Genomic DNA, 19,778 nt, shown 5'->3' on the forward strand with positions numbered 1-19,778 from the left:
TAACTGGGGCAATCGAAAATTTTTTTCAGAAAAACTTTTAAAAATATCACAGAATTTTGCTGAAGGCGCACATAAAACATTTTTTTTATGTTCCCTAGAATATATTAATGAATTTGCCTTAAATAATTCATTTGACAATATTATATTTTTACATAAGTGGCATTTGAGACTATTAAATAATTTTTTCGTTACTGAACCTACCACAGAAGGAGTGACAAGATCTAATCCTGTATATTTTGAACTTCTATTGAATGGTTTATAAATTGGGACATTGACTATTGGAGGAAATAGCAATTCTTTTCCTCTGCATAACTTTTCACTAGGATTCATAAGAGGTTTATTGTCACAGTAAATATAAGTACTTACCAGGTAAATGTAGAGTTGGCAGTGAAAGTTTTTTCAACCTGCCATTGGGGTTTCTAAAAATTAGTTCAAAATGAATATCACATATTCTATGTGATGAAGCATTAACTTGGAGTTATCTATTCTTTGTAACCAAATTCAGCAAACGTCTTCATTCGTAGGAATGGAATGTCTATAAAAAAGTAAAATAAGGATAAAATCATTCAACATATTTAACCAGTTATTCTCGTATAGATATGAACTTGATTGCAATTTAAATGTTGATAAATAGTAGTAAATATTACTCTCACCTTATCGTTTGCTTATACGTGCATCCTGGTACACAGCAGGCCTTTACTCGTGTCCTCATATTGAGTAAGTAAACACGACAGCATAATTGGTAAGAAATAATAACTTTTAAATGCACAAAAATGCAAATAGCTAATAAACAAACAATATCAAACACCTTTGCAAAGATTTTATACACGTTTGCAAGATGGACGTTGTTCATTCAATAATCGTGGTTGTTTCTTGATGCATGATTGCAACTTAGTTTCAGAATCCAGATTGACAAACATTCAAAAATAAAAACACCAAAAAGTAAGCTTTTAGATGTGAGCCAGTAACAGAGATATCGTTGAAAATCATCCTGAACTTCTATTCCAGTGCACAGGCCCTGCTGATAATCAAAATATTGTTCACATCAAAAATTCCTTTTATGAGAGGTTCGGTACTGATCGGCTGTTATTCGTCGTCACGAAGGTGGAAGAATGATCTGTGCCCAACAAACACAACTTCCTTTACCTCCTCATAATCATGTAGATGTAGTTGGAAAGAGCAAAATAGTATTCGTGTTTCAATAGTTATTACTACTTCCTTTGTAATAGAATTGCTTCACATGAAAGAAAATTAGCAGCACTTTGTATTCAATCATATTTTATGATTTACAAAATTTTGCGTTCGTATCATTATGTTCTAGTTCCGATAGTGGGATGAACGTTTAATTATCGTACATAAAAAAATCAGAAGATGGTTTTGTCTGTGATGGTTTGTTGATCTTTGTATCAAAACAAGATTTCAAAGTTTTGCTTTTGGACAATACCTCTTATATTAAACGAATTATCAAATGTCCAATAACGGCGGAAAAAATAGACGTTATTCAAGAATGGCTTACAATGAATATTATATAATTTTATTTGGAGCTATTGGAACCTGAATTGTCAATTTCAATTGAATCTAATAAAGAAACAATCGTAGGCTATCGAAGAAAGAAATATTTCTCATAGAATTTCATTATTTAGTATAGTTCCCTTTGTGGGCTATACAATGATTGCTTGTATTTTTTGTCACATCTCTTCAATTTCTAACTACCTAATACTGTGAACTCCTTTCTTATATATGATCTTGCAATAACCAATAATAGACGGAACCACTCGCCTTTTTTTATAGTTTCCATTATAGTGAATCATGACCGGAGCCATTAGATGGAGTAGATGGAGTGCAGTCAAGTACCCGTCATATTATAGTTTTAATTACATTAAGTTTTATGTACCCGCCTCAATATGACTGAACAAGTTTCTCCACTTTCCACACATTTTCATCTTTTTTCAAGATCCATGTCTCTAAATGAATTATTTCCACTTTTAAATCGCCCATACCAATTGTAAACAATCTTCAACGTATAAGTTTTGAGAGATTCCAATATTTTCTGAGCTTCTTTTACAACAGTCAAATCCATATTTCACGTCACGTCACGTCACGTCACGTTTGTAATTGTTCTCAGCACATGAGGGTATGAAAAAGAAGTTGGAATAAATACAGCATAAGTATTTTCTTATATCCCCTGATATTCCTACATTCAAGAATATGAAAAATTCCTTAGTTTGTATATAATGATAACTTTGTTGACCTTTAAACGCTAAGCATTTATAACATAACTGCACCACAAGTAGATTGTGCTACGTAACTCAGAATGGAACACTACCTCCGATATACGATATTATTTATAAGTGTTTTAAAGATAACAAGTTTGCCTACCCAAAATGGGTGTGCCCCACTGGAAGTACAGGAAAATCGAGATAATGGTAATTTATTGATATTATGCATTTTTTAAATAGGTACTAACTAATTCTTGGAGTATTTGAAAATATTTTCGAACAATATGGTTGATAATTGAATATTAAGGATAACAAAAAATTATACCAGAATATTTTTTCGCATAATTGAATTAAAACTGATTGAATTATTTTTACATAAACTTAAGAGAACAGTCAGTTATCATTATTAATTACTACACTTAATTTTTTTATGTACTCTGTTAGTTTGTCTGTCTGTTTAGATGACTTTTCATAATAAAATTTTCACTAATTTTCCAACTTTTTGACTTGACATTTCGGGAACTTGTTCTAGACGATTATAAAGAGGTGAAATATTCGGTAATATCATGTGAAGCAATTAAATTTTTATATAAAACGTGAAAAAAAACTTCTGAACCAAACTTAAAATTTTACTAGAAATGGTACTACTAATTTTAAAAAACGAAAACGATTGAAAAATTGACAGCATTGGCTTCCTTTGAACTTTATTGATTGTTAAATATTATTAATCAAATTAACTGGGATTTTATATTTGAATTTTGTACTTGAATGATTTATAACAAAATGGATTTTATATTCATTTTACAAATACGATTATTTTGTGTACCAAATAAGTTTTCAAATGTGAAATAATTTCAGAGTTTACAATTCTACAGCTGGTATATTATTAGAGACGTGATTAAAAAAAATCAATTTTCAAGAAAACTCCGAATTTTTAGCCAAAAACTATTTTTAGTCCGATAACAATAAAAAAGATAGAATAAAAATTTTTTCAAAAATCACACTTAGTTTAAATTGTAGTAAACAATTAAAATTTGGCGTAAATCTAAGTTAATTGGTGTTTAAGAATGATTTAAAAAATAGATGCAGATGATGACAAAACAAACTTGAAAAAGTATATCGTGACATTATGTAGATACAATAATGTAGAGGATAGTTGGTCACGTATGAACATTATGATATATATATATGAAAAGTCCATTATTGAAATGGAATTCATTGTGGTGGATACTAATGTACAAGTTACAAGATACAGTCAAAATTGTTTCAAAGAATGGTTATAAATTTTGAAATATCCATACTTTTTATAATGGTATGTTCCACTATGTTCATTCACTCTATGTTTTCACACATTACAATAGTTCCTATATAACTAAGTTTCTTCTACATTTGAATACTTAAATGTTCATATCATATCAATTGTAGAAATTTTATTATATTTTATTTAAATTTAAATAAAGTGTGGTTCTTACATTTCAGTTACGTATCTATACAAACGATTATTGTTTTATAGTAAAATGCGTTTCAACTAGTATATAAACATCTAATTCTATTTATAGATATATAGATAAAAACATAAAAGCAAAACAATGATAAAAAATTCTAGAGTTTACTTGAAAATTTATTTTTCGTGCTTTCACATTTTAGTGCATTGAATATAAAAATATGGGTGGGATAAAAAAAAAATAAACTGCAATGTATAATTACCACATTCACTGCCAGAACCCATTAGTGGCGACTGACTGTGACATTATTTTTTTAAAAGTTAAATTAGTTTTTAGTTTTCATAATATCTGAGCGCTCTAATATATTGACATTCATTGTTAAATTTTTTAATTTTTAGAACACAGGAAGCTTATTCCGTAGTGTGTGCCGGGGACCGCCTCTGTGGCGTTCAGTTTTTGTTTTCCAAACAAGATCGCCACAGAGGCGGTCGCTGGCACACAGCAACTAGTTGAGTAGTCTGTTTTCTAAAAAATACGCACAATAAATGAACTTACTGCTGTCATTTTTAAAACGTAAAAAGTAACAGTAATAGAGGAACCTTTAAAAGAATAAAATGTTGAACTAAACTATATGAGTACATAGGTAAATTTTTTTATTGTCAGGATTCCCTTTTCTGTATAGATAATGCGAAGTTAGCAGCATAATAAGGAATATCTGAATGCCTCATTTTTTGTACCAAATGAGGGTTTTATGTTCGCAGGATTAATTGGATAGCATCTGATTACAATTATCGACTCCTTACATAAACTGACCAGGTTGAGTTGTTACAGCTTGTGTATTCGCTTGAAATTGCCAAAATTTCACAACAGTCTTTCCATTTAACCACACATATTCCTTGTGGGTTAAACTGAACCACTAATTCCCTTTTTTTCAATTTTTTCAGTTTCCAGGATTTCCTTTTCTGTTTGACCGCAAAGTTCCTGTAACATACGTTTTCCTACGTAGCAACTCCTCAGTTTTACGCTGTTATGAAAGCGAATGACTTTTATCCATTTTCTCTGCCTTTAGTGCTAATTATTACACGAAGTTGAAAGGAAACGCATTTATTTGGAAAACACAGTTTTATTGCCACTAAATTCAACTATTTAACATCCCGGCGGGTGTAATTTGGGCGCTAACCATCCTTCTTTACCTGTCTGACCAAGAAGGGTGGATAATCCGACATGTATTTTCGGCGCTAAGAAGTGCAGGTAGGTCGAGTCATAAAATAACCCAATAGATGGAAAGTTGATAGATTTTTAAGTAGGTTAGGTTAGGTTAGGTTAGGTTATGTAAATCTCTTATTTTATATGTAATATGTACTTAAGTACTAAATAAAAATATAAAGAAATATAAAATTTACTTTATTCTGTAGAGTGTTACAAAAATGTTGTGAGGAAACTTTATTAAGGGCAGATTTTTCATTTAAAAAAAGTGCAAAGTAGCCCCCTCCAACAGTAAATTTTTTCAGACCTTAAGTGATAATAGGTCATTTCTCTTATAGGAAAATCTAAAAATCAAAAATATATCTTATTATAAATGTCGGTGATTTAATAAATAACTGTATTTCATAAATCATGTACTTCAGTCGGTTAGCGCCCAAAATACACATAGGATTAAAATGACCCTTCGGTCTTGGCGCCTAGTTTACATGTTGTAAAAAGTACATTAATCCTTTAGCGCCCAAATTACATCCGCCCTAACACCCGCACCAAACGTTTGTTGGGAACATATAATAATGACAAAAAACTAAAATCATACATCGTTTCTTCGTTTTCTAATTTGTCAGTGATAAGCGATTAGTCAAGTTCTTGAAAAAACACAAATACCTATATTGATGATTCATTCCCTAGAAAAATACGAATTCTTTATGATGACAAATCGAAATAAAATTATACATACACAATATATTATAAGAACACGATTCTACCCTACATTGTAATACGTATAAACTAATAACAAACAAGTATCTAATCATAATGCATAATATTCTATTCATAATACATAATATAAAACAATCTTTTCGGTATGCCTTTCCCCGAATAACTCAAGATATGAAGAATCACCATATACCAATAACTTGAGAGCAGTTCCGTTAGGTTCACACAGAACATAAGGCTTGGTACCGAATTTATGTTTTTTGCCTTTTATATATTGACAAAATTTAGGGCGCCCCCATCACAAAACCAAGGATTCATCAATTGATAAATCCCTTGTAGGGTAATAAATATCAGTCATCTTCTTAATATAAAAATTTATTAAGAGCATAATTTTGCTTAACTGATTTCTTGGTTCAGTGCGATCGGATCTGCAAGCTTCTCAAAGTTATCAACAACCCATTACGACTTATAAAAGACCAGAAACATGTTGAACAGATGGTTCTTTTCCCAATAGTCATTGATTCTATTAAGTTTGATAATTCCATGTGAAAAAGACTCTCCTAATCCCACTGCAATTGAATCAATTGCATGTTTGTTCGCACGAGTACATAGCATATAAAAAAAATCTTGAGTTGCTGTCAGGTCAAAATAATCGATTGTCTCTGAGGAATTAATATTTACAAATATACCTGTCGTCTTCGTGAGAGGTATATTTTGATTAGGGATTTGTGCGTAACTCCAATTATTGGTCTATACACCAATAGGGGGTGTTGCAGGCCGATGAGCAGCTAGTGTGGCAGAATTTGATCGAACTGATCTTATTCTCCTAATATAGCTAACTTATAAAAATAATTTTAAAAATTCAAAAAAACTATATTTTGAAACTAATAAATATTTATTACATAAAAACTTACCTATGAAACAAATAAATCATTGAAAAAGGAAGCGATAAATATAATTTTCGGTGGTCGAAAATTATTTTTAAAAATTTATTTAACACAAAAACAATTAATATCTTAAGCGAACTAACTATAATACATTAAAAGGTTGTTCACAAATGTTCGTATTTATAATAAAATAAATGCTGACAGGGTGTTTACAATATTTAATGCTATTGCGTTCTATTAAAGTAACCTAGAATTATCTCCATGCAATTCCTCCATCACTAAGAATGAAAAATGATAGAGGTATTTTTCATATCTTGTTTTCTCCTTTTCTTCTAATTCGATGTCTTCTTTCTTCTTCTCTTCAAACTTCTGTTTTCTTACAAATTTTATTTTATATTTTTGAATTAACCATAATATTATTAGAATTACACAAATTATTATTATTATCGTAAATAGTCCTATTGATACATGGTTTTGTGAATTGTAAATTTCATGGATTGGCTTAATATTTGTAGCAAATTTATTTATTTCATATAATTTTTCAAAGTCTATGTTGGTTAAATTTGGAGTTTTATAAGTTTGATTATTTAAAAATTTGAAGTTTAATTTCGGTAATATTATTGATTTTCCTTTTTTAATTTGTATGTTGGACGAGAAAATTTCACTTTATATTTGAATACTACAGTTCTTTGGAATTGGACATTCTTCTTTGATGAAAATAACTTCTTCTTGATTTCTGGCCAAGTAAGGTTGAGGGGGGATAAATATCCTATGATTTTGGATTATAGGATATAAATGGAAAAATGCATAGGTTCTAAGTTTCAAGATAGGAACATGGGAAGCAAAAATTATTTTGGATTTGGAAAATGTTACTTGTGAGCCCAGAAAGAGATAATACGTTAAAATATTATTCAATTTTGGGATTTGTTCTTCTTTATAAATAGTGGTCAAATATTTAATCATTTCTAAAATTTCTTGACACGATATAACTGAACTGTGAATTGTATTTAATTTGGAAAATGTTATAGCGTTTTCAATATTATCAATTAATGTAATTAAACTTTGACAGTCCAGATTAATCTGTGAAATTGTACTGTGAAATGTTATAAAATTATTCAAAGTTATTTTATTTTCTTTCGAAATGTGAAATTTCTCTAAATTATCAGAAAGTTTCTGTTGATTCATCCATAGAGTCGTAATCGATTTATTATAATAATCAATTAATTTTTTGTGTAGCGATATTTGCAAATTTACTTCATGAATTATTTGTTTTTGATTTTGTTGTAGAACATTTATTGCATTGTTATATCTTTCTTCATCATCTGAATATAAAGTTCCAAAAAGCCATTTATCTATTTTGCCTACTGCATTTATTAAACCTCTTCTTAATCTTAATGTGGATAAATATTTTCTGATTTTTTATCTAAAGTATTAATCAAAATTTCTGTTCTGCTTAGTGATTTTTCAGTTAAATTATGATGTGAAATAGGATTTTTAGCGTTCGCTTGAGATAAATTATTTCTTAAACTATAATAATATTGTTTTAAATTGTTAATCTGTTTATGAAAATGTTCTAAGTCTATATAATATATAAAAGTATGCTTAGTATAAATAAGGTTACTGGTTCCTAAATTAATGGCTAATAATAAATTGTTTACTTTCGTAATTTCTTTATCTTCTGTTTCAATCTCCTTGTAAATTAGTAGTAATATTATTATCGTTGTTAGTTTCATTTTTCTGTAACAAATTTTTAGTGTTAGTTTTAGGTTTTCTGATTATGTTTTTGTGATAAGTTCCTTCATTTGTTTCTAATAATATACCAGAGTCTTTTACGATTTCTGCCTTTTTAAATTTAAGTAATTTTTTATCTCGAAACTTTGTCTTTATATAAGCTGTATCTTGATTTGCATAAGAAGGGGGATCATTTCTATTCTCATTTCTCTTATTAATTATTTTTTCTTTAATATCAGCATTTCTATCTTTAATTTTTTCATATAATAATTTTGAAGTTTCTTTATGATTTTGTATATAATTAGATTATTAAATGATCGTCTAAATAAAACGGATCGGGATTATTTATATGACCTTTAATAATTTCAAATGGTGTAAATTGTGTTACAGAGTGAATCGAATTATTATAAGCTAATGTTGAATGTTTAATTAATTGATCGGGCGTCAAATATTTATTAGTTTCTCTTAAACATCTAAAATGTTCAATTAGACTAGAATGGAATCGTTCCACATGTGAATTAGAATTACTATTTTTAGATGTCGTATAATGTAGTCCATTTTTGTGCAATTTCCAAAAATGTTGAAAGTCGTTATTCTTAAACTCTGAACCACAATCAGCTGTAATTTTGTAAGGTAAACCGTGATGAGTAACATAATTTAATATATTATCAACAACTGAGGTTCCATTCACACCTGACATTGAATATGCCTGACCGTAACGAAAGAATGCGTCAATTATAGTTAAATATGACTGATTAGCTATTTTAAAATTATCTATGTGTATACGTTCGAATGGTTTGCTAGCTGTTGGGGTTAAATTTAATTACTGGGGGATTTCTATCATAATTGTTCTTTTGACATACTTCACAATTATTAACAAAATTTTCTATATCTTGTAACATTTTAGGCCAATAATATTTTTCAGTTAATGACTTCTTTAATTCGTTAATTCCTCTATGTCCTTTTTTATATACATGATAGTATTCTAATTTTTCTTTTTGTTCTTCTTTATTAAAAATATCGTTTATCGTAACTACATTTATGCAGTGAACAAATTCAAATGCTGCATTTTTAAAATATTTTTGTACTGTAGCTAAAAATCGTTCCGGTTTTAAGGGTTCTCTTAAGTATAATGCATAAGGTTGCTTGGGCTTTAACAAACTGAACTATATTATTTTCTAAATCTCTCTTAGATAAAATTCCAAATATATGTGTATTATCAAAGCATTTTTCACGTTTTGTTCTTTTCTTCATCATTCATATGATTGGTTCGAATTAATTTACTTATATCTGTTTCAATTATATTTTTGCTGATTACATTTTTCGATTTCTGCGCCACTTATATTTTCGTTTTCCGTTAAGTAATTAAAATTATGAATTTCAAATTGACAGGTTTCAAAAGGATAAACTTTAAGAGGTTCATTTAAAGTTATAGAAATTGTTTTAAATGTTTCATTTGTGTCACACTGATTATAATTTAAATTTTTATATTATTTTCTTTTTCCATTATTTAAATAAACAAAGTTATGAATTGTATTATTAAGTTTTAGTATTGAGTATTTTTTATATTATACTTATTTTAATTTTCATTAATTCTAAATCTATCTATTCCTAGAACATAATAATAAAGAAAGAAAGTCTTGGTATAAAAATCCATTTTATAATTTCTTGAATTGCGTACCATTTTAATGAATGATAATATTTATTTCTCCAAAAAGTTCTTTTAAAATTTTTTCATTTAATATTGCATTTAAATTCCTATTGAAATATTTTAGACGTGTTTAATTATTATTCCTATCAAATTCTCCTCCCATTTTCATTGTTTATTCTTGTTTCGTTATTATTTTGATTTTGTATACGCAATATATTTGTACTTAATTCAGGTTTTATAATATAATTTTCATTTCCTAATATTTCATTATCTATTTTTATTACATCATTTATATCCTTTTCTGTTATTGTCGTATCATTATTTATTCCAGTTATGTTTCTGTGTAATTCTCTAATTTTAATATAAATAATTCCCTAAGTTTAGGGTTTTTGGATTTGCTGTTGCCCTTTTTTCGCAATCTGAATTGTCTTTCAAGTTAAATTTATAGAATATACTTAGTAAATTATCTAAACCGTTAATAAAAAATCAATCAAATCATAATCAATAAATTATCTCTTCCTTACTCAGAGTTTGATAAGGATTTGAAGTCCTGAAGTTCCTCGTTGAACACGTAGATTTAGTGCTTCTGTACTGGAGTACTTAGTCGGAACTTTTTCGCACTATGCGTGGAATTCGCGACCGCACTAATCCGAATGACTGCGCCAATTATATTTTCGATGGCAGAAAATATGTTTTTAAAAAATTTATTAGATTCAAAATTACAATAATTTTATAGAGTTGAATGAACAAAATTAATTTTACAAGCGAATTAACTTTTATTCATTAAAAATTTCATTCATATTTATAATAAAATAAATGCTGACAAAGTGTTTATAACATTGGATCCTATTGCGTTTTATTTAAAGAATCTTCTGGAATTTTCTCCATGTAACTCTATTACCACTTTTTTAAACCAAACTCGAAATGTGACAAACGAAACATTAGCTAAACATTTTTTTACGCGCCGTGCTACTGCAAAATGTACTAAATTATCTGACGTTATATTATGCAGGTAGGCAAACGCCTCTTAGTCCCAGAGCTGGCTACATAAAACTGTACCGATAAAGTACACGACGTTTGAGTTCGTAAACCCCCAGAAAATAGTTGTGACGTTACCAAATGGCTGTTCTGCCTGTTCGGACAGGCCGCATATGAAAATGCCAGTCGAGTTTCCACGTCGAACAAATGTGCCTAAAAAACCGATGGGGTACAAGCGTGAAAATTTTTTATAGGTTTTTATAGAGTTCAAGTAAGAGCGGTAAAGCAGTGGCAGAAATGTAGCCGTCCAGAAAACCTCCGGCAGAAGCGATAAAGACTGTCGGAAAACTCATGTGAAAAACCGATGGCGTACACGCGTGAAAATTTTTTTATAGGTTTTTAGAGAGTTCAACTAAGAGCGGTAAAGCAGTAGCAGAAATGTGGCCGGTCGAAAAATCTCCGGCAGAAGCGATTAATAGTGTTGGAAAACTCGTGCGAAAAAACCGATATGGTACACATGCCAAAATTTTTTACGTGCTTTTAGGGATCTCAACTAAGGTTTATATGATAATGGCAGAAATTTAGCCAGCCGGAAAACCTTCGGAAAAATTCAAAAAATGTCGATGTACATGTAAAATTATATACATTCGCAGATGTTGCATTCAAAACCTGTTTTTTATGATGCCATTCCAAATATCTTTTTGTTCTACCCTAAATTGAAAAAAAAATCACCTTGATACGCTGAAAACCCGCTGAAACATCATCATTTATAACAGAGCGTTCGATTTGAAGCAGGTTTCTTCGTTTCTGGCGCATTGCGCCGCCGCCGTCGCTGGCCTTTCATCTCGGAAACGCGAACGTAGCGCGCTTATCCAATTTTCAATTATTTCCAACTCGATCGTTTGCCAAAGAAAACAATAATAAATTGATTGTTATAGTTTAAAATGAAATTATGAATTGCACATTTATTTATGTAAATAAAATAAAATATACGTATATTACAGAACGTGAAAAGAAGAGAATCAAGTGTATTGCTACATGAACAACAACAGAAACGTATACTTAAATAAGATTTATTAAAATAAGTATTAACATTTAAACGCAAATCATTAAATGCTTTATTGTAATAATGGTCAAATTACACAGAAAAAGTGAATGAGTAGTTTTTCTCGCTTTGTCTCTTTCAACTTCAACTACATTTAATTTATTCAGTCGAGAAAATATATTATATGAGTTCACTCATTATCATCTTCATCGATCTCGCTCTCCACATCATTTTCGCTATCATCCGTATCACTTTCTGCATCGAATACATTATTTATATCTTCATCCATCAAATCGTTATGTTGTGGTACTGTGTTATCATTTTCACTTTCCGTGATTTGGTCTAGAAAAGAAATGTGCATTAAGAAGCGAACAAACTTGAACAGCTGATAAATTAAATTAAGAAAAATATTGCGTACCACAATTCTCTGCGATTTCGTTTACAATAACGTCTTCAATTTGGGCAGGCCATTGTTCACCTTGAAACCAACTCGTAGCTGGAAGCGTCTTTTTTCCAACCACATTCAGCAGGTTTCAATTCCGTTGGAATTTTCTGATCAGCATTTCCCCACACGGTAGCAATATAATGAGCTCTTAAAAAGTGTTGGTAGAGTTCTTTTTGGCAAGGTGGCATCATTGTAGGATCAATATTTTTTTAATTTAATTTTGCGAAACTTTCTTCTGTATTTTTAAAATCAAATTTTTCATGAATAAAGAATAACGTGCTGAATCAACGGTCATTATACACTTGCCCAGGGAATAAAGGCAACAAACAAACTTTTGAACTTCGGCAAATTCATTCTCGTGGTTCATTTTCATGTCAGCCATGTTAGCAAATACGATTTGAAATTATTCTGACTTAAATAATAGAGAGTACGGCCTTTTTTCGCTTTTCCATAGAACGACGGATTATAATCACTGCCAGTAAAAGCATGGAATGCCGGAAGTGCTTTACATAACTGTCCTCCTAATTCAGCATATATGCGAATTACATCGATAAGTCTGATATCAGGAACACCGCATAATAAATTAATTTGCGATTTCTTCTTTATTTTATGCATATTTCCCATTAAAATAAAGGAAATGTCAGTATCATCGCATTTGATTATAACCTTCCCATTTTCCTCTAGACTACAAGCAGTATTAATTATTTTTGTATCAGCTTCTTCATGCCTAGGTGCCGTAAACAAAACATTTATTGAGTGTTCAACTGATTTTTCACCAGTACTTGCAGTGACTTGCTTGAACTCATGACATTCATCATAATTAAGGAAAACTGTTTTGTTTTCGAAAAAGACTGCCATTTCGGGTAGTTGCCAATGCTGAATTGAGAATGGTACAAATACTTTTTTGAAATTTGTTTGACGCAATTCGGTCGATAAAGCAGACGTCAATCTTAGATCTCCTGCTATGATATACTGACGGTCTTCTGGGATACTTCGTTTGTTTCTTTCGTAATCTTTAATCGACGGCGAGAAATATTGATCGAATATCAGATGAATTTTCCGCGCTGGGAAAGCAATGATTCGTTTGAGTATACTTGTGGATATTTTTGAATATGTCGTTTGATTGTTTTATAAAGAGTAGAGGAAAAAAAAGCCAATTATCATGACATCACATGTCAAATCAGTTGTAGTACTCGAATCCACTGGTCCAACAATCTGATTTAAGAGCTTACTTTTTGGTGTCGAGTAAAATGTTCCGTCCAAGTGACAAAAGCAATTAGGCAGTGGAGTTAACGGATACGAAAAAATTTTAAGTACGTCAGCCTCATGTTTCAAAGAAATCACCAATATCCTACCAAATAAATCTCTTTGCATTTGTATAGATTTTTCTTTATTATTCACCTTAATGGTTTGTTCTTTATTTCCCGACGCAAAATTCAAAATTATATTCAATTTGATTGACTTTTCAAATCGATCCGGCGACTCTGAACATTCCTTGATGAAATTATTTTTTAATTGATTGCCAAAACTATTTACGTTTAAAAGAAAATTTGCAATCTCGGGCGAGGCTAGTTTACCTGTACTAATATTATACAATAAAGACTTATCGATGGTGGGATCAAACGGATTCAAGTTCTTTTTTATTGTTTCAACTAAACTCTGCACCCTAACGTTGCTTTTAATTATGTTGTGAGGTTCCAAATCTGCCGTTGTTTCTTGATTTTTTTAATCCGGCTTCCGTATGTATGTGCGTAGTGCATGTAGAGCGGAAGCAATGCGATTTCGACCATTTCTGTCGAGCGCTTATTTAATTTGTGAAGCAATTTATTCCGGTCAATCGTCTACCTGCATCAGCATTGTACATTTGTTCCAAAGTTAAATCGATAGGCATTGGCGAAAATGACTTATTCGTTCTTTTAATACCAAAAAAGCCTTTTTGCAGCTGATAATTGATGTAAGGATCCATTTGAGAAACATTTAGCAGCTGGTCAAGATAGCAAAGGATCCATCCACAATAATTAACAAGATTGAAAACGAAAAATAAATCAGAGTTAAGCATAAATTTGTATAAATTCAACGTACATCAAATAATATTGTGGAGTTATGCCGTATTGCTCGTTTAGAGTGTCTTCTGCGTACTTTTCATACTTCTGTATCAAGTAATTTAGTTCAGCATGAGCAACATTTTCGAAAAAGCTTTCGTCTATTTTTTTGGATTTGAAGGTGATGAATAATGTCATAAGATTTTCTGTTATATCTGGTTTGTAAGTATTAATGAAACTTCCAAAATGTAAAATTTGAATCGCTAAAATTGCTATTGGATGTAGCTTTCTACAACGATTGAAATGTTTCCCAGTCAAAAAACCATTCACTGATCCAGAAGCTAACAAGTTACATTCCACCATCATATGAGATAAGCCACAATCATCGATAAATTTTCCAACAGCCTTGAAATATGCAGATTGAATATGAAAGGCACCTAGATGGATAAATAAATTTTGGTACTTGGGAATTATTTGCGTTGCAAGCAAAGTGGCCTTGAATTTTTCATGAGCTTGAATTTGATAAGCCAATTTGGCTATTGCTAAATCATACGAAACTTGGATTTCCGGCTGTTTACACTCTTTGGCAATTCGTTGACTTATTTCAAGCGTTGCTGCGACGACTTTTCGATTAGTTGGCAACTCGTTAATTGGCGTTAAATAAGAAACTCGTTGCTTCATACTATTATCAATAACAACCAAACTATTAAAGCTGACCTACACTGGCGTTCTTGGTATTTGATAAAATTTAGATATCATCCAGCATTTATCTAACATACGTGCAGCTTTGTAAGATGAATCATTGATTTTTCTCAACGGATGATTCAGTGGTAATAAATTCGTTTTAATTTTTGGCTTTCCTAAATAATCCGCGATTGGAGTATCTGTGCCCTCAAACCGACGCCTTTTCAAAGTAGGTGATGTGACTTCTTCAAGTACAACCTCGTCAGCCTCGCTAATATGCCAATTAGATAAATTATGGGTATCTGTGTTGAAATCGGGATAATGTTCACGCATTAATTCATAAATATCGTCACTCAACAATTCTCTAAATTCGTAATTATCGTCATTGAAAATAGTTTGGTATATTATTCTCATTGTATCGTGCAAAGTATCTTTTCTACTACTAGTTTCCGTAAATCTATAGAAATTATCAAACGCCACTCCAGTGAAACATTCTTGCGCAAGCTCAATATCATCCGGACAAAGAACCGATCTGTTGGTCGAGGCGTACGTGGCCTCCGTTTCTAACTGCTCTACTATGTGGTAACTACTACAATGCCCAAATTCATTCAATAAATCCACAACTTGTCGACTGCTCGTCATACTTTTCAATGACACTCCCAAACATAAATGTTTCGACGGCTTTATTCCTCCGTGACTTGCGTTGTGAATTAAGTCATAACACACTGACTTGACTTTCCTTTGAGAATTTTCGCTTTTAATAGTTCGGGGATCACTACCACATATAATTCCTTGTACAAGCTGATGCAGATCAGGTGGAATAACTTAGTTCGAAAATACGTTCAGATTTTACTAATTTTTCCATTTGTTTATACGGGAGTTCTAGCCTATCTGCACTTGCTACTACTTTCAATTTTTCCTTTACAGTTGTTAATATTTGTATTTCAGCTGCGAAATGTGCAACTAATTTACTTTGCAATCTGTTAGCTGTCAAAATATTGTCAAACGATCCAAAAGCTGCTTTATACTCTTGTTCAAGCATTGTCCGACCACAAGCCAGTAAATATTGCAATAAAATAAATTTTCTATTTTTAATAACAGTTTCTGAAACTATTAAAACAATTTCCCCGAAAACTCGACTATAAATTTCACGAGAAATATGCCATACACCGTGCTCAGCCTTTTTCCACGCATGAGTATGACTTTTATAATATTTTGTTCTACACGGTATGTGATAGTACACGGGATCATCATTATTTAGACCATTAATATAATCAACCATGATCTCATCTTGTTTTTTTTGGGCATTTACTGTGATTGTTTCTTTGAACTTAACGGTATTAGAAACACTAATCTCAACTGTTTTACCACCCTTTTGTTTACGCGATGTACCGCAAAATATACAATTAAATTCTTCAACTTGTTCACCATTGCCAATAAGAACATTACCTTCAGGCTCATTATAGATCTCATTATCACTAAAATACAAATGAAAAAAGTGCATGAGAAAGGTATCAAGTGCCGCGATAGTGTCATGCCTACGAGTAGGCATTTTAAAATTAAAACCTGGTGACTTTAATAAAATCAATTGCACGCAGCCGAGTATTGTACTCTTTGAGTGTTCGGCTTCGTATAAGCTACGTGAGTCTACTTGTTGGGCCCTTGTTTGAAATCAATTATGCAACTGCATTTTATAAAAACGATTTAAATACTTCAAACAAGGGCCCAACAAGTAGACACACATAGCTTATTCAAAGCCGAACAGTTGCAGTCAAAGAGTACAATACTCGACTGCGTGCAATTGATTTTATAAAAATCACGAGGTTTTAATTTTGAAAAGCCTACTCGCGGGGAGTTTACTGGATTCTTTATACTTATGATTAAAAATTGAGATAAAGTCTCGTCGTTTATCACATATAACTCAAGTGTGATCGATAAATTTGAGGAGCAATTTTATCATCACTACGCGCCAGACAATAAAATACATGCATTGTCGATTTATTTATTTATGAACCTTTAAATATGCAAATAAGCTATAATGTACAAACTAACCTTTTTTCTGATTCATCGTCGTCTACTTCAACATCATGTTCAAGTGCGTGTTGATCTCTGAAAAGTAAAATTAGTATTCAGACGCCCCATTAAAAATTCAATGAAAAATGGTATTAAAGAAATTAATTTCATAAAAATTATACATCTAAATGGCAACTAGCTTGAGTATAATACTTTACAGAAAAAAATAAAATAACAATTAATATGCAAATATAACAAACCGTTCTAATAACGCAGGATTGGCTAGTATTTCAGCATTAGCCTCTTTTCAGCTTCAGATATAAGAGCTAGCCAGCCCTCGTCCTGCCCTCCCCTTTTTTCTACGGCGCACTTTCACTTTTCGCTGGCTCGGCTATCCGATGCATAGAAAGAAAATAATGCCAACAGATAGGGAAAATGCACCCGCTTCATTTATATTCGTTGTTAACCATTAGACAATACTCTTGAACTTCCTACCACGACCCGCACTTTTCATAATTTTTTAAGAAATACATGATAAAAATAAAAACGACTTTCTATTAAATATTAGTGGAATTAATTTTATACAAATAAACCGGAGCAATTGAAGATTGAAGATTAGTACTCATAAAGAACACGAGATGAATCTTTTTTGCAATAAATTTTTTTTTCAAATGCGAAGAAAAAAATCTGTAATTTACCTGTTAGTTGTTGAGGCAGTAGGATTATTGGGTCCTGCTTTATGTTGACTATCATCCACCAAGGGAGAGTTTGAGCGAGAAGTCGAGCGGGAACTGGCTTGGCTTCTTCGGCGAAACGGCTTCAACTTTTCACTGTTTTCTATCTGAGATTTTTTCAAAGCGGTAACGTTTTTGTTACAAACACTGTGGTAACCGTACACGTCTGCGCGGGTCGAAGTTAAACGTACATTCCCATACTGTATTTGCAGCACGTTTCGAACGTGCAATGCTTTACAGCATTGTTCCAATGATTCAACAGTAAAATTTAGAATGTTAGGTTTTTCGCTTAAATTTTTACAGTCGCACTGATCTAACAGAAAACATTGACGGCAAAAATCATAAGAAACTATTGAAATACTAATATATTCCTTCGACCGTTGGTCGCTGACTGACAGCATCGAAAAGGAACAGCATCTGCTTCTCCTTCGATGTCAGATTGTAAGGCCCATGCTAAAAAATTTGACCTGCTCTGGCACAAACTTTCAGAGTGGATCGTATAGTGTGCGAGAGACAGAGAGAGAGGGAGAGAGAGAGAGAAAGTTTATGGGGCTGGTATTGTCAAAGGCTGCTACTTGACTGGCACCATGCTGAGCAGATGGCTATTCACGAGTTCAAATATTAAAAATTTTCTTAGTACAATATCAAAGTACGGAATACATTTATTAAGTTTACCAAGCTCTTGTCATGAAGATTTTTAATCACAAGTCCTATTGGTAATATAAAAATTATAACTTTTAGCGAGTACAGATAAAAAGTGAAACTGAAAATTAAAAAGGATGCGCATGTGCAGACAGAGAACAATAGGCAGGCGGCTAGACATATATTTTTTTTCCAAAATCAAGAACGTGATATTCTTTTTCATTGAAATAACAATGTTGTCAATTATGAAAGTGAAGGAATAATGTGATTGAGAAAATTGCATTTTATAACGATAGGTTATTATAAAGCAGTATTTAAATCGATACTTATTAGCTTCATACGAGCAAATTGAATAGTCGCACTACGTCCGCGTTTCCGAGATGAGAGGCCAGCGACGGCGGCGGCGCGATGCGCCAAAAACGGAGAAACCTGCTTCAAATCGAACGCTCTGTTATAAATGAAGATGTTTCAGTGAGTTTTCAGCGTATCAAAGTGATTTTTTCAATTTGGTGCCGGTGTCGGCAATGAATGTTTTAAAAAAGTAAAGCTCATATGAAAAAATTTATTTAAATAATTAATATTATTGTTATCACTAGAATTATTTTGTCCATCCTTTTAATGATTTGTTCATTTGTATTTACCATGTTTGATAATTCAGCAGTTTTGAAAACTAAATCAATTATTAAGTATGATGTTTGAGATTCTTTGGATACAATTCATCTGCATATATAGTTTCTTTCTTTTTTATTGGGACGAGTCTTTTAATAAAATTATCTAATTATTGTTGGATATCCAATTGGTTCTGAATGGAAAGAAGTGCTTGGCTTAATTTCTCTGATTTGCTGGTACTTGTGTGATAGTAATTATTGGAACTTATCTTCAACCGTGATAATCCATTAAAAAGTTTTTTGTGAGATAATATTAACAAATTCAATTCACGTGGGAATTTCACAACTCTATTTTGATCATGATCATATTCTTCAGTAAAATAACCAAATCTGCACAAAGTCCAAACCTTCTTTAATTAGAGTTGCATTTAAAATATCCTCTTCGTTGTTGTCGCTATGTTCTCATTTATGATATAGGCCTAAAGACTCAAGCTTCTATCAACTAATGACTCCTCTAGTTGTTCTGGAAAGAGAAGTATTTCTAGGTTTCCCAACTGATAATTTTTTGTGGGTTCTTTGAATTTTGAATTACATTTTTGCGTTGAAAAATAACGGAGATTTAAATTTACATTTAAAATCGATTTTATCGTTGCTTTTTCGATTTGGAAAAATAATAACTTCGTTATACTCTTGAGTGAGTATTTAAGAAATTTGAATTGGTAGAGTGATCGATA

The 19,778-nt window shown here is 31.2% G+C and overlaps 1 protein-coding gene across 1 annotated transcript in view; it reads left to right on the forward strand.

The window, feature by feature from the left end:
• Positions 1 to 2,255: 2,255 nt before the first annotated feature.
• Positions 2,256 to 19,778, forward strand: part of LOC130892376 (UMP-CMP kinase 2, mitochondrial-like) — a 43,916-nt gene continuing 26,393 nt past the window's right edge. Inside the window, exon 1 of the mRNA XM_057797780.1 lies at positions 2,256 to 2,426. Within this exon, the coding sequence (XP_057653763.1) occupies positions 2,315 to 2,426 (112 nt within the window). The 5' untranslated portion in view covers positions 2,256 to 2,314. The remainder of the gene's footprint in view (positions 2,427 to 19,778) is intronic.

This window comes from Diorhabda carinulata, chromosome 4 (assembly GCF_026250575.1).
Source record: "Diorhabda carinulata isolate Delta chromosome 4, icDioCari1.1, whole genome shotgun sequence".
Taxonomy (NCBI): domain Eukaryota; kingdom Metazoa; phylum Arthropoda; class Insecta; order Coleoptera; family Chrysomelidae; genus Diorhabda; species Diorhabda carinulata.